The sequence below is a fragment of the Solanum dulcamara genome, chromosome 3, assembly GCF_947179165.1.
Source record: "Solanum dulcamara chromosome 3, daSolDulc1.2, whole genome shotgun sequence".
Lineage (NCBI taxonomy): Eukaryota > Viridiplantae > Streptophyta > Magnoliopsida > Solanales > Solanaceae > Solanum > Solanum dulcamara.
The window spans coordinates 75519828-75535367 of NC_077239.1; the positions used below are offsets into that span (position 1 = coordinate 75519828).

At 31.4% G+C, this 15540-nt stretch overlaps 4 protein-coding genes across 5 annotated transcripts; all 4 read right to left on the reverse strand.

Annotated features, from left to right (window-relative positions):
• Window positions 1-1068: 1068 nt before the first annotated feature.
• Window positions 1069-2031, reverse strand: LOC129881794 (uncharacterized). Its single transcript, XM_055955901.1, has one exon. It carries the CDS (start codon window positions 2013-2015, stop codon window positions 1326-1328), a length of 690 nt encoding a protein of 229 aa, XP_055811876.1. The 5' UTR covers window positions 2016-2031; the 3' UTR covers window positions 1069-1325.
• Window positions 2032-3033: 1002 nt separating this feature from the next.
• LOC129881795 (uncharacterized) lies at window positions 3034-4474 on the reverse strand. Its single transcript, XM_055955902.1, has 2 exons — window positions 4142-4474; window positions 3034-3774 (listed from the first exon to the last, which is right to left on the reverse strand). Exons 1-2 carry the CDS (start codon window positions 4286-4288, stop codon window positions 3199-3201), a joined length of 723 nt encoding a protein of 240 aa, XP_055811877.1. The 5' UTR covers window positions 4289-4474; the 3' UTR covers window positions 3034-3198.
• A 2060-nt stretch (window positions 4475-6534) lies between these two features.
• On the reverse strand, window positions 6535-7415 carry LOC129881796 (GATA transcription factor 16-like). 2 transcript variants are annotated; one of them, XM_055955905.1, is made up of 4 exons: window positions 7308-7415; window positions 7141-7163; window positions 6962-7069; window positions 6535-6863 (listed from the first exon to the last, which is right to left on the reverse strand). In XM_055955905.1, the coding sequence occupies exons 2-4, from the start codon at window positions 7159-7161 to the stop codon at window positions 6654-6656; spliced, it is 339 nt and encodes a 112-aa protein (XP_055811880.1). In that variant the 5' UTR covers window positions 7162-7163; window positions 7308-7415; the 3' UTR covers window positions 6535-6653. The 2 variants fall into 2 exon arrangements, with proteins under 2 accessions (XP_055811880.1, XP_055811878.1); XM_055955903.1 differs by having other exon boundaries at window positions 6538-6863; window positions 7141-7415.
• A 2445-nt stretch (window positions 7416-9860) lies between these two features.
• On the reverse strand, window positions 9861-13033 carry LOC129881797 (uncharacterized). Its single transcript, XM_055955906.1, has 3 exons — window positions 12569-13033; window positions 10977-11360; window positions 9861-10451 (listed from the first exon to the last, which is right to left on the reverse strand). Exons 1-3 carry the CDS (start codon window positions 12975-12977, stop codon window positions 10084-10086), a joined length of 1161 nt encoding a protein of 386 aa, XP_055811881.1. The 5' UTR covers window positions 12978-13033; the 3' UTR covers window positions 9861-10083.
• Window positions 13034-15540: the final 2507 nt, after the last annotated feature.

Sequence of the window (15540 nt, forward strand, 5' to 3'; positions counted from 1 at the left end):
ATTTATATAATGTACCGAGATATAGAAACGAAAATTGACATTTTTATTACTTATAATGGCAACAACATTTTTTATTATAACATGCTCTTTGTAAAATTACCTTTTCATCACAGTTAACTTCTTTTTCCTTGGTAATATAATAATTAACCATTCTTACAAAAATATAATTTTTAAGATTATCAATAATAGGCCCAGAGATTCTAACCAAATATTTTGACGTCTTTATTACTTATAGCAGTTAATTATTATTTAAATGTCAAATGTTGTTATAAGTGCATAAAAATCAAATGCTATAGTAGCCAATTTTTTTGGAGCCAACAATGTTTTATAGAGAAGGTATGACATATTCATATCGTCGGTCTATGAAACTGTAATTAAGCAAATTGTAATTAAGAAGCTTAATTATATTTTAAATCTTTGCTATTTTTGAAAATTTTCCTTCTAAAAATGGCATATATGTCCTTATTCATTGGCAAAGAATAATAAATTCAATTTTAACAGTACTCCAGATGAAAGAATAACATAATACAACATATCTGATAGACTAATTTACGGGGCCATCTTCTTGCCAAGTTATCTTTTAATGAATGTTTCGCTGTCATGATAAGAAGTACTGAAGAGTGAATTATATATTTATATATATGTAGAACCAAGGAAATTCAATTGAATTATCTTTGTTGAAAAAATTATAATGTATTTTATACTATATAGACGATTACTTTTTTGGTTATATATAAATTATTGAATCGCTTTTGACTAAGTGAAGGTTGACGGACAAATTAAAGGAGTTTGAAAGTTATTTTATGTTATAAGTTCAAATCCAAGTGTGTCATCCTAATATATACGAATTAACTCACTCTAATTGCCAAATTTGCAATGTTGGCAAACAAGAAGAAATGTACTATTGGTAATTGAACATTTTGAAATACATTAGGATAATCAGAAATCTTAGAGAGTAGGAAAAGTACATGTATATACAACAACAAAAAAAAAAAACTGAGTACTATCAACAATCATGAAAATGTAATAAGAATGTGGCTCATAAGTATATATATATATATATATATATATATATATATATATATTTTATACTACATACCACATGTGCAAAAGTAGATTGGGAGATAGTTCAATTCCTCCTTTCATATAGAAGAACATTAAGATGTCTTCAAATCAAACATTCTTAAATATGCCATGGAAATTTGGTGGCCCAATTTGTTTAGTCCACTACTAGCTTCTTGTTCCTCCTCTAGCCAAAAAAAAAATACATTGTCTCTAAACCTGAAATTCGTATTCCGATTGGTTAAAGTGGAATAAATTTATGGTCAAAGAAACAAGAAAATGGGCAGAAGAAGAATGAGACAAGTGATAAAAGGATGGTTCTTGAACTGAAGGGATTTGGAGTCAACTGTATATGGTGAAGGAGGGTTGTAAAAATAAAAAGGGAAATACGGTACAATGGGGTTTGGAGGTGGAGGGATTGGGTATACAGAAGGGTCAGTCGGAGAATAGTAGTAATCACCATCACCACCACCACCACCATCTCCTCCACCAATATAAGGCGGTGATAGAGGCTGCTGAGAGCAGCCTCCTCTAGGGCAAGATTGTGGTGTTGAAGGAGATGGTGGATAATTATAGTTTGATGACGATGGTGGCGGCAGTGGCGGTGATGATGGTGGTGGAGAGAAAATGGGCAGACATGGGTTGTCACAGGAGGAGCACATTGTGCAGGTTATTTGGTCTTTGGCAATTGTAGTTGTCGACGTGGTATGAGTTAAGTGGACATTGAGAAGCAAAATGAGGGTGCTGAAAACTAGTAATTGAGAATGCAGGGGAGCCATTTGCAAGAAAACAGAGGAGATGAAACAGGGCAAAATGAGCTTTTGAAATATGTACAAAAACAAGAAGTGAAAAACAGAAGTGTTTATGGCACTACAAAAGAAGAGATAATAATAGTGAGGGGCTAAAAGAAGGGTAAGATAGATAATGAAGAGAATGAGTGTAGAGGACTGCATGTGTATTGATGACCGCACCATTCCTTGAGTTTTATCTTCTAAGCCACTACTCTCTATGTGACAAAAAAAAAAAAAAAAACATTGCCGTTTTCAAGTGTTGATATAACCAACGATGTCACGTGGTACTGTATTAGCTAATAGTACGAAAAGATATGCGAGAAAACACCTAACCATCTAACTATTCCTCGTGCCTTCATAATTTCATACCGTCATATCAATATTCTAATCACTTCTATCCAACACTCTAATCACCTCTATCAAACACTTTTTTCACCTCACTTTTTTCACCTCATCAAGCTCGTCACATCTGTATACCTCCTCTTAACATATTCAAATTATCTCTATCCAACACTTTTTTCATCTCATCAAGCTCGTCATATCTGTATACCTCCTCTACACATATTCGTTTTTGCACCTCACTTTTTTCACCTCATCAAGCTCGTCACCTCTGTATACCTCCTCTACCCATATTCGAATTATCTCTATCCAATACTTTTTCATCTCATCACCTTTATCCAACACTTTTTTCACCTCATCAAGCTCGTCATATCTGTATACCTCCTCTACACATATTCGAATTATCTCAATCTGTGTCACATCTGTATACCTCCTCTACACATATTCAAATTATCTCATTTCACCTCATCAAGCTGATCACATCTAGCTCGTCACATTTGTATACCTCCTCTACATTAGAATTATCTCAATCTTTAGCATAGGTTGAATCTTGTTATAAGAAAGTTATTAAAGTACTATTTTTTATAATAGCTAAATAAAATTTAAACATCAAATACCATTATTCATATATAACTTACATGATTTGCATGTACAACGCGTAACCTCCTCCCCCGGGGAGTGTTTCTTATTATTTAGGTTATAATTAGATATTTCTATTATTAATTTAGAAAAGCTCAACGCAATCAAAAATGGGTCACATGATAAAAATACCCTGATTTAGTTTATATCATCTATTTGTTTCGAGGTTTCAGAAAGTAGAAAAAAATGAGGTTAACCATACTTAAAAAAACAGAACTTGGCATTGCTTTTCTTAAAGTACACATCATGACATTTCCATTTACAAACATGATGTCTGTTTTTACAAAAGAAAAACAAGCAGCAAATCATCAGAAAAACATAACAGCCAAAGATGATCCTCTGAACTTATTAAGTCAAGATGAATTAATCACCAGTTCTCCCCACGAAGCTTTCTAAGAATCCTACCTTGAGGTGAATTCGGATCTCCCCTCATAGCATTCTCTTTCCATATCTCCACAGCTCTCAAAAGAGCCTCTTCAGCCGTATCCAATTGTTCCGGCCTCCATACCATTACCCCGCCCCAAGGGGCGGGGTATAAAGCAATGCCACCACCTGCAGGCGCATCAATCGCCTGTGTGATCGGCTTCCTCGTATCAGCCATCTCCATTTCCGCTAATGGAGACGGCTTATGATGACTAAAATACTCTCTATCATCTTCAAATTTTTCTCCCTTGCTTTTCGATTCGTCGGGCAACGGGGTTCCATCCAATCCAGCACAGTTGACATCTTTTAATGATGTTTTATTAGTAGCATTACTAGATTTCTGTCGTTTTTGTTGTGTCAAAGGATCTATAGGTTGGTGTACGCCAGTGCTTTCAATCTTTTGAGATGACCCGATTGGTGATTTGGGTAGCCCAAATGGATCCTTGTCTATACCGGACTTTATATCGGGTTGTTTCTTTTCGTTTACTGCTACCTTTACTGATTCCTCTAAGTCATCTCCCTGCAAAATACAACATAATAGTAACTCAGATTCATTCAAATTGAAATTTGGACACAATAACAATTAGATGTGACAAAATTAACTCACAGATTAACTAAGCCCTCCTCTAGCCGGAGGAAAGTCACGTAAATGTCATGGAATAAGGTTGAATTTTGTTCAAAGGAGATTTCATAACTATTTCAAAAATGAAAAGCTTGACACACTTGCTATTCTTTTTTGGAAATTGAAACCAATTATTAATTCATGATCTGTCATACGATTTGATTTTCAAATTCAATGAAACTTCAATGTTATTGCTCGAATAATAAGCACCTTTCACCTCTCGAAGGAGAAAGGGTGGGGAAAAATTGATTGGTAAGTGACTTACTTCAAGAGGTCCAGAATGGACGGCGGGATCAGCTGTTCTACCTCCAGAAGAAGAGGAAAATGATTTGTATGGAAAGTACTTTTGAGATTGTGCCAATAAGAGTCGATGTAGTTTTGTAGCTGAAGAAATAGCTAATCTTGTTTGCATCTTTCAACTTTTCTCTATATGTAAAGTGTAATTAAACGTTAAAATTTGCCTAGGAATTAGATTGGAAATTGGGGGAGATAATATAAAAGCAACAACTAACAAAAACTTGTCACTTGTAAGCACTGTATGCATTTAGATATGGTGTCAACTTTTCTAGACGTGGCTAGAGTTTTCTAGTGACTCCTGGACTCTTCTTCTGATTCGTGTCAAATTCTACACTATGCTCTTTCAGAATTGCCTAGAAAAACATGATTCCATTTTTATTTTAGATAATTAAGAATTTAAGTATTAAGTCCATGTTGGTTCTATTTGTTGACATTTAATTTAGGTTTAAATTTAAATCATTCAAATTGTCAATCCATTAAATGAATTTATGTATTTTTCTTAAGCATTATTTACTGTATATTAACTTTAAGTAGTGTTGAATCGTTCAAATTTGCAAATAATTTTATTTTAAAATGAGAGAATAAAAACATTTAATTAAACGTCTTTTTGTGTGTATAATCTTTTCTCACTATTTTATTGTTTAGTGTAATTGTTAATTCTCTTCTTCGTTTTTTTTTCTCAATCTAAATTGTCATTTATTAATTTAGTACGAACATAATATATCCAAAGGATCGTACAATATCATTCACAATTCAATTTTAAAATAGTCTTTTTCAAGAAAATTCAAATAATAAAAAAGTTGAAAACTTAGCTATGTTATGAATTACAATATTAAATCTTCTAGGAATATGTACAAATATGACATATTCTAAATATATAAACATATTCTAAATATCTTCACGAACTAAATCCACGTAGCTTTCATATTTTTCCTTCAATATTATACCTACAACACCTTCTCATAAGAAAAGAAAAGACAGAGTTTCATTCATCCATGTTGTATTGCTTTTTCTATGACTTTTATCGCAAACACTTAAAAGTAATTATAGAAATCCATGAACATGAAGCAAAGACACCTTGCTATCTAGAGCAACCAAATCAATGTTTGAGTTTTCTTTTGGAAAAATTACTTGATCGAGTGCTTTTTAAAAATTAATTACTGATTTTAGTAATATTTTTTATTTATCACCATTTATAGCAATACATAGTAATATTATAATAAATTTACACTTGTATTAAAAGTGAATTGTGCATACAATATAAATGTATTATAAGTGTTTAAAAATATATATTATGTTTATGTAGTAAGAAACTGATATAATGTATTATAAGTCTATTAAAGTATGTGATAAATGTATTATCTATCTATAAAACTTGTATTATATATGTTTTATAAATAGTTCTTTGCAATATGTATTAAAACTGTATTATAAATGTGTTATAAGTGTTCAGTGAATTTTTTTTTTGCTATAAATGATAAATATTTTCTTAATATTGTATATTTATGTAAGTTTTTCATTTTTTTAATTTGACTTGTATCCTCACGTCAACAAATTAACCCTGTTGGGCTGCTATTGTATTACCATTAAGTCAAACTTCTCAACACATTACACTACAATTACTATCAACTAACTATCAATTTACAATTAACTTCATCGATTACCAACCTAACTTGTTATAATCTCTAACTTTTAAAGCATGGTTCATATAAAAGGACTTGAACAAAAAACAATCCTATACTACAAATGAGTAAAAGTAAAATTCTTTCTATCTTCCCCAATTTTCCACCATCCAAACAGCCATGTAACTTTTTTTCTTTAGATTCCTTCATCTCTTTTCACTCTCTTTTTCTTTACAACAACAATCTAGTGAAATCCCACAACGTGGAGTCTGGAGAGGGTAAAGTGTACGCAGATCTGACTCCTACCAAGATATAATGATTATTTTCGAAAGACTCTCTTTTCTTTATTCCTTTCATTTTGTCCAAGTCCCCTAAACTAAATATGCTGAGGGGCAAAGCTGACAATGATCATTAATGTGATGATAGTTTTTTTTTTTTTTTTAATGTGATGATAATAATCGATAGGTACCAATTTAATTATTTTGGCACTCTGTTACGACTGCCTACTCACAATTGACACCAACCAATATTCAATTTTTTATTTTATGTATGGAGACAGCTGGATTTCTTCTTCTGGATGCTCATTTTGAAATTCAATTTTTCCCTTGAGTCGAGAAATTAAGAAATTAATGGACTCTATATTTAACGTATGTATTCAGAACTGATAGATCCTGGACAGAAAGTACCAAATAACACGACAAAATTCTAAAAATCAAAATTTGAATCAAAATTCTAGATTCAAAACAGGAAAAATAAAAGTACTAAAAAATTACTACATTAGGCATTACAACTGAATCTGAAAAAAAAAAAAAACTCTTGATCAAAATGAGTCAATTAATTAGTAAGAATTACAAGGGGTTAGAATAGTATTTTGTCAACAGATCCACAAGAAAGAGCCATGAGAAGTATCGCTGCTTGTTCTTCTTCTCTTAATTTGCCTCCCAATGCCATCAATTTTCCAATTTCTCTACTCTTTTTCTCTTTACTAATAATTCTCCTCTTCTTATCAACACCCAAAATCTGTCTCCTCTTCTTATTGTACTTGATCCCACATGCGTTACACAACGACTAAAACACAACCACCAAAATTAAAATAAAATTTTTAAACACTATATAACCGTACATCAAAATAATAATCGATAAATATATAATATTTTTTTTTTTACCTTTGGACCTGATGGACCACTTCTCCAAAGGGGGGTTCTTGTAGTATGACAACAACTGCAAGATTTCATCTTGTTTGTACTATTCATTTCCTCTGCTTCTTCTGATCTCTACACACAAAAAAATAATCAACAGGAAGAAAATTGAGATGAGTTGTGAGAGATGTTGATTGATGACTCACCTTTACTTCCTTGAGATCCATCACTACAAATGTTACAGGAAATCCCAATCAAGATCACACAGTAAATAGAGAAGGTTGGGGAAAAAAAGGGACTGAATTTTAAAGGTGGCTACTAAATAAATAAAAAATTATAGTAAGAGATTGGAAGGCGGGAGAAAGATTTGTACCGTTGATGTGGCTAAAACAGACACAATTTTGAACTAGTATTAGTAGGTTGGAATGGCTAGAAAAATAAGGGAGCAGAAGGGGATAGGGAAGCTAAAACGGCGATATATTATTTGGTGGACACGACATCATAGTTAACTCTAGATTCGAGTTTTATATGCAATTACATTAATACCCTTCTGATTCAAATACTTTCTTCTGAACCAAAATATCTCAGCCGTTGAATTCACATGATACTATTAGGGGTATACATGGACTGAGTTGATTCGAATTTTTTACAAATCAAACCAAATCATTTGTGTCGGGTTATTAAATCTATAAATCAAATCAAACCAATAAAAGTCGATTTTTTCGATATCAATTTTTCTTGGGTTTTTCGAGTTTTTTGGTTTTTTCGGATTTCTCGGATTTTTCATAATATCTAATAAAAAGCACAGAGCAGTACTTCTTAAAAAAAGTTCTGGTACAAAATATCAACATATAAGATTTATATGGAGGCAGAACACTGTTTGAAGTTTTAACTTTATAAGATGACCTTTTTTTTGTATATTATTTAGATGAGCTTCTCAAGTCCAAATCTAAATGTAAGAAAGAAAACAAAAATTATGAAAAAATTTTAAAAAATATTTATAAATTATATTTTAATAAATATTTTTATGTATAACATAATTTAAAAGTAGTATATCTATAATCGGGTCGGTTTGGGTTCGGTTTGACTTTTTTTAGTTAAAATCAAACCAACCCTATAATGGTCGGGTTTTTTTCCAAACACCAAACCAAGTCAAACCAAACCACTAGTCGGGTTTTTTTCCGGTTTGGTTCGATTTGTCGATTTGGTGCGGTTTATCGGTTTGCCCTGTACAACCCTAGATACTATCGAGGGTTGCGGTGGAAAACCATCTATCGTTTACACAGAAAATGACAAGTTGTAATTTTAATATGTATAAAATTTTATAAATTACTCGAAATATAAATAATTAGAAAATCACATATATATCAATAAATAATGTATTAAATTAAAATTACAAACGTCATATGGTGATGTATTTATTTTTTCAATTAATAAATGTTAAACAACTCACATTTTAAATATTGTATTGATTTGTATTTGATTTATTTAGCAATAAATAACTCTCTCTAAATAATAAAATTTTGTAGGCTAATTTATTTAAATAATTTTTTTAGTACAAATATAAAAAGTAAAATTAAGAAAATAAATAAAATGATTAAAAGTATTTGAGAGATATTTTTGTCTTTACATAATAGCTCGATCACATGGTATTAAACCTATATATTACTAATACCATCAAATAAAAAGTATTAGTTATCCATCATTTAATATCATATAAGATGTATTAATACTAAATAATACCATATGTAATACATGAATTATTTCTCATAATACTTCCTACTAAACAACCCCCTATAAGTTGCTCTCGTAATTTTTCTAGTTTCTGGAGTTCCCTAGGGGTATCGCTATCGAATGGAAATGGCAGGGGCAAAGTTGGTAAAAAATTACATTACATGTATACTGAAAAAATTGTTAGGAATATTTCAATTAACACTAAAATTTGTGAAAAGAGGTTAAAGGTTAATTAAGTTCATTTTCTTTAGATGAGAATATCAAAATCATGATTTCTCACAAGTAAATGATCTTCTAAAAGGAAATGAATAATATAAGCGGGGGAGGTTTTATGGCTTCATTCATAGGAATGCTAATTGGAAAAGAATTAGATAATAACATGAAGTTTTTTTGAGATATTTTGATGCCTTATATTTTTCGCAAATCCTCCTTTTTATAGGCCACAAAAGTTGAATCATCGTCTTAATGTAACGATGACATATTTTGGCATTGAAAGGCTATTGCATAGCACATAGCAACGTTTTGACGTCTCGCTTGAAGCTGATTGAAGTGGTGGGTGTGCGGCTCGAAATTGATTGTTAGACTCCGAGAATCATTGTGATTGCTTCTAGTTGTAAGGCGATCTTCTCAAAATGAAGCCTATTTTAGTTGCCAATCACGTAGCAACCTTACTCGTACAGGCATTCGAGCCTCTTTGAGACTTATCGAGAAAAGTATCTTTCATTCTCCTCGGTGGTCACAGACATTCCTTCATATTTGATTTTATCATGTGTCATAGTGTGATTTGCTCTTTTCACTAGATCTGATTTGCTCATACATTATGCATAAGAATAAAATTATTTTTATATAATATATAATAGCTATTAAATTTTATTAGCTTTTCGTGTATTTATGTTTTCATAATTTATTAATTTTATTTATATTTTCATATTTTGAACACTTGTTAAAAATCTTGATTATGTTACTTCTATGACGTATCAATGGCTCACGTACATCCAATTTATACCATTAGCTTCATCAAGCTTAACTTCGAACCTTTGATTTAAAAAAGAAAAGGCTTCATAGGCTCAAAATCGCATATTCGAAATAACCAAACTGATTAAACCATAATTGAACTTAAGAAAATCCATCACTTAGATTTTAGATTCTTAAATCCAAAAATAAAAAATCTAAATAAAAATTTTCATATCCAATCTGAAGGGTAGATGTTTGCCCCTAATGACAATGATAGGTAATTTATCAAAGCAAACGTACCCTTGCTCATAATTAAACAGATACAATAATCCAACTATAGCCATTGAACATATATAGTTATTAACCTATTTTACTTATATCTAATCATCCAACAAGAAGGACATCATTAATAGAAAATACAAATACATATGCTAATACAAATATTTTGCCTAGATTTTTCTTCACCATTTTAACTTTCCTTTATGTTTTTGGGCCAGAACATTGAAAAGATGGGCCAGATAGGCAAAAATGCTGGCTAAAAAGCACATAAGACATGACAATGCAAATAATGCCCAGTCCTTGAATGTTTTCTTGACAAGTTGTGCCCTGTCTGAAATAAGCAATGCTCTATAAACTGCTTCAGTTATAGAATATGCTGAGATTGGATCATATTCATCTGCCAATAATCCATATTCTGTCACACAAACTATATCATATATTCCTTTAGTCTCTGAGGCACCAACATGCTTGCATATTTTCAATCGACAATCGATTCGATCCTCGGTTGATAATTTGTCTCCATGAGTCAAGATCAATATGGGGTTCCTATCTGCGACAGGAAATGGGATAACTTATTTCATCATTATGACAAAAATGGTGAGATAAATAGTTTCAGGATTACCTATTACTTCCAACCAAATATGGGACAAAATAATCCTACATTTTATTTTGGGAAATTATTATACCTTATACCTCACACCAAATGACTCCTTAAGATTTTGACTATGATTCACTCCTTTCGTATCATTTTAACTGTTGTTTTAGTTTTTTCACGTCCATTATTAAGAAAAAACTGTCCATACTTAAGGTATAACTTACTAAATTAATTTTATTTATTAAATATTTTTTGAGAATTTGAACATTATTTAAAAGACTACTTATTTAACATTAAGAGCATGGTTGAAATTAAATAGTTCTCAACTTTGGTCTTGAATTTCCAAACGGGTTCTTTCTTTTTTAGGGACAATTTTTTTTTAAAGCTAAAGTGGCAGTTAGAATGGGACGGAGGGAGTACTTGACTTATCTTATTCTTCTTTAAATCAGTAATGGGAGAGAATTAACAATTAAAACTTACTGGATTTGTTGAGTGAAGATGAGCAAAAGAGTTTCTTCAATGCATCCAGTGGCTTAAAATCACCAAGTCTTAGAGACTTGTATATTTCAGAAGCATTAGCCACCACCATAACACAATTGACTGTTCTCTTTATAAAAATTGAAGAAGAAACATCCTCCAATTCATTAGTATTTAGTATTGGGAAAAGTTGATGATCTCCTGGTGTGGAACACAGCTTCTTATGGTGGACTCCATCAACAGCCATCCATTCTTTCAATTCTAGAAGAGCTTCATCAACTCTATCGTAATCGAAACCCCTTGTATCGTAAATGCAGAATCCATTTCGTGATGATCTTAGCACATTGTGTTCTTCCATCATTAGTGTAGTGTAACCACAATCATTTCCTTAAGAAAAAACATTTCACGAGAAAATTAGTTTAAATAACGAAACATGACAACTATTTTTGGAACGGTAAGACAGAGTACAATCTAAGTCTAGAGAAAGGAGTGAAATGAAGGTAGTCTAACTATGATAGTCGGGTACGTGTATATTAGAATAATAATAATATTATATCATTGATATACCACGATCAAGATACTTGACTGAATCACGTGAAATCATTTCATATAAGTTTATTGATATCAATTTTTTTTTGTTATAAAGAAAATCGATTTTGGTTCTTGAATCTACCTCAAGTCTGCTTATTGTAATGTGTTTATCATGAGTTTAAATGAAATGAAATAGAAAAAGTCCTATAAAACAAAACGAATCTATAAGATTTTACTAAGGATCCCACAAAGGTTGTGACAAAATGTACCAGCTGGTTTTGTCTTTCATAATCTCAAATGCTTTTTATTATACTTTTTATTTATTTGTCATATTCTCTTCTTTTTAATCTGTTTTGAAAATAAAGATACTTTTCTATGTTTAGATTTTTTTTCTTTTTTTCTTAAAATTTCTCTTTTCATTCTTAATAACATGCTTTTATAACTATGGAAACACCACAATATGTTAAAGATCATTAGTAACCGATCCAGTATTTGAAAATTTTAATTATGGTTTCGGAATGCCATTGAACTCACTGTATTTGAGTCACAATTTTGGAAATTTAGTATTGTATTTACATACTTCTTTCATTTCAAAATAAGTGAATTGTTGAGGCAATGCACATTCATTAAAAAAAAAGTTTAGGAAATAAATTGAATACCGCTTTCCACTTTTGTCCTTTTAGTTATTTTCAAACTATTCTTGAAAAGAATATCACGTTAAATAAATATGAACAATTACCTCTCTTGAAATTATCACCTAGAAAATATAATCAAGGGGCAAAAACGGAAGAAATTTTTAAATTTTGAACTTTGAACAATTCACTTATTTTGAATTATGAAAGAAGGCCCAATAATGTACTTTATTTTGAAATAGAGAGAGTATTTAGTAGATCTCTTAACACGTATATATGGTTTAAGCTAACAGTATAAGATTCATCCCCAAAGATCATAAGTTATAAGAAAACTTTCGATATGTACCAAACAAATTTCTTTCTCTCTTAAATTTTGTATCCAGTTAAACACACGTTATATAGTTAGAAAAAGATATTGTATTAACCAAGTACCTGAGGAAGTTTGAGCAAAAGGGATGAGACCAGATTGACCAAGAACACTATACATAAGGTTTACAAGTGAACTTTTGCCAGCATTATGAAAACCAACCAACAATATAGTATTCACATGTGGAATATCCATATCTTCTTTGTTAATTCCACCAATTGGTACCCAAAAATCCCCTGCTTTATAAGACATTAGCCTTTGCCTAAGCTCATCAAGACTCTCTGTGGACATCAAATGTAGCCTTTCCATTTCTCTAAGCACTTTAAGTATTGGTGTCATTTTTGACAAATTTTGCATTTTCTCAAACTTGAATTTTACACACTCATCAAATTTTGTTGCTGATCTCCACCAATAATGTATAGCTCTACTTTCTATATCTTGTTGGTTAATTAGATCAAAATTTTCATCCCTCATTGTATAGTAGTAGCACTATTTTTTCCCTCTCTTTAGTAGATTTTGTGTGAGACTACAGGAGCTAATTTGCACTGCTATTTAAAGTAGTTATTGTCACTACTAGCTTGGTACAAGCATGGGCACAGCCAGAAGGTTACGTACGGTTTCGATTGATATCAATAACTATATATAGTCCAAACTCAGTTTGTATTAATAAATTTATTAAATATATATGTATAAAAATTAAATTCTGAATTCAGTTATTAACACTTAACTTGCATTTGGACATACGATTTGGATCATAATTTCAAATTTCAAATTCTCTATAAAGCATGATTTGGAATTCCAAATCATAGAGATATATGATTTATCAATGCGTCATCGTAGGATATTCCGATATATTGTTTATGAACTATGTTTTGCCCATTTGGTAAGATTGTATAACAATTGGGTAAATATTGATAGATTTCACAACTTGTGGAGTTGTCATAATTATGGAAAAATAATACTCCCTCCATTTAAAAAGGAATGACCTATTTTAACTTGGTACGAAGTTTAAGAAAATAAAGAAGATTTTTCAATTTTGTGGTCCTAAATTAAAGTTAAGTCAAATGTATCAAAATGCCCTTTAATCTTGTGGCTTAAACGTGGCACGTGAAAAACTTAAATTAAAGTATTGCCAAAAAAGGAAAGAGATAATTCTTTTTTAAACATACTAAAAGAAAATTAGGTAATTCTTTTTTAAACAAAGATAGTACAAATTAAAAAAATCAAGTTGCATGTCCAAACAAAATTTTAACTTTAAATCATGATTCTTTATCGCATATCAAAACATGCCCTTAATGTTGCTATCCTACATTTATAACTCAAAAGAGTTTAAATTTTGATTAACAAGTAATTACTCACTTGTCTCAATTTATATGTCACTATTTGACTTGACACAAAATTTAAATAAAAAAAGTAGACTTCCGAAATTTATTGTCTAAAACAAACTTTACACACAAAATTTGTGTAATCATAGATTATTTTATTATACGGAAAAAAAAACTTTAAAATTAAATTATTTCTAATTATAAAAAAATGCCATTTTTTCTTGGACAGACCTTAAAACAGTTGTCACATATTTTGAATCGGGGAGTACAATTAAAAACAAAAAAAAACTGGGACAAGAAATAATACCACCGATGATGCAGTGTTTGTTTACTAGCTTTGTTTTTGCACCACAAGTCCACTCATTTCGTCGTTTCATTTAGCTCTACAGGAAGTTTCTAAGCAACTTCAAGCCGTAACAGTACACACCCAAGCTCTTGGACATGTCACATATTTGTAAACTTATTCATACAGAGTGTTTATATCGAATCAATGTTGGGTTAAATTGATAGGTTGAATGGGAAATGGAGGGAAAAGAAGTGGAGGGAAATATGAGTTGTTCCCTCTTGCTTTATGAAATAAGCATTTGTCTCACATAGGTGGTGAAAAGAAAAAATCTCTTAATTAAAAGTAGAAACGCTCCTTCATGTTGCTAAAAGGGTCAAGAAGAGGGTCTCCCCTCGCGCCGTCGTCGCTCACTCGGATTCGGTCAAATGATTTGATTGATTAATAATCTTTTTGGACCAAATCTCTGCTAAAACTCCATTAATGGAGGTTATCAGTGCTCCATGAATGGAGGAAAATAGAAGAGAAGCAAGGAGACGAAGCTTAGAGAGAGATAGTGAGAGAAGTCTGAGTTTAGGGAGAAGAATGGAGAGAGAAAGAAAAATCTTCAGTTTATTTCTTTTCCACTGATACATGTATATATATATATATATATATATATATATATTTGTACTGGATTATGCATTGTGTACATGTACACCCTAATAGTATCTATAACTAACTAACAACTAATTAGTTAATATCTAACAACCAATTAACTACTCTTGTTAGCTTAACTACCATTTGTTAGCCATGGTAGCTTGACTAACCATGTCTTTAGTCAACACTCCCCCCCAAGCTCATGGCTTAAACAAGTCCAGTACTCCTAAGCCATTCAGCAGTAGTTGATGTTGGGCTTTGCCGAGGCTCTTTGTGAGTAGATAAGCTAGTTGATTTCCAGTGGGTGTGAATTCAGTTTTCAGGACTTCTTGACATATTTTTTCCCTTACAAAGTGGCAATCTATATCTATGTGTTTGGTTCTTTCATGAAATATTGGATTTGCAGCAATTTGTATGGCTGACTTGCTGTCACATATCATTCTGACTGGGAGTTCAACTTGAATGCCAAGTTCTTTGAATAAACCAATCAACCAAGTTACCTCAGCTGCACAGTTTGTCATACTTCTGAATTCTGCTTCTGCTGAACTTTTGGAGACTGCCTCTTGTTTCTTAGACTTCCAGGATATGAGGCTTTCACCATATTTAACCACATATCCAGTGACTGACCTCCTGGTCTCTAGACATGCACCCAGTTTGAGTCACAATAGGCAATGAGTTGTTTTGATGCTTCTGATGGCATGAATAGCCCAAGCCCTGGAGCTTCTTTGATGTATCTTACTACTCTGAGTGCTGCATCCATATGTGATTCCTTGGGGCAATGCATATATTG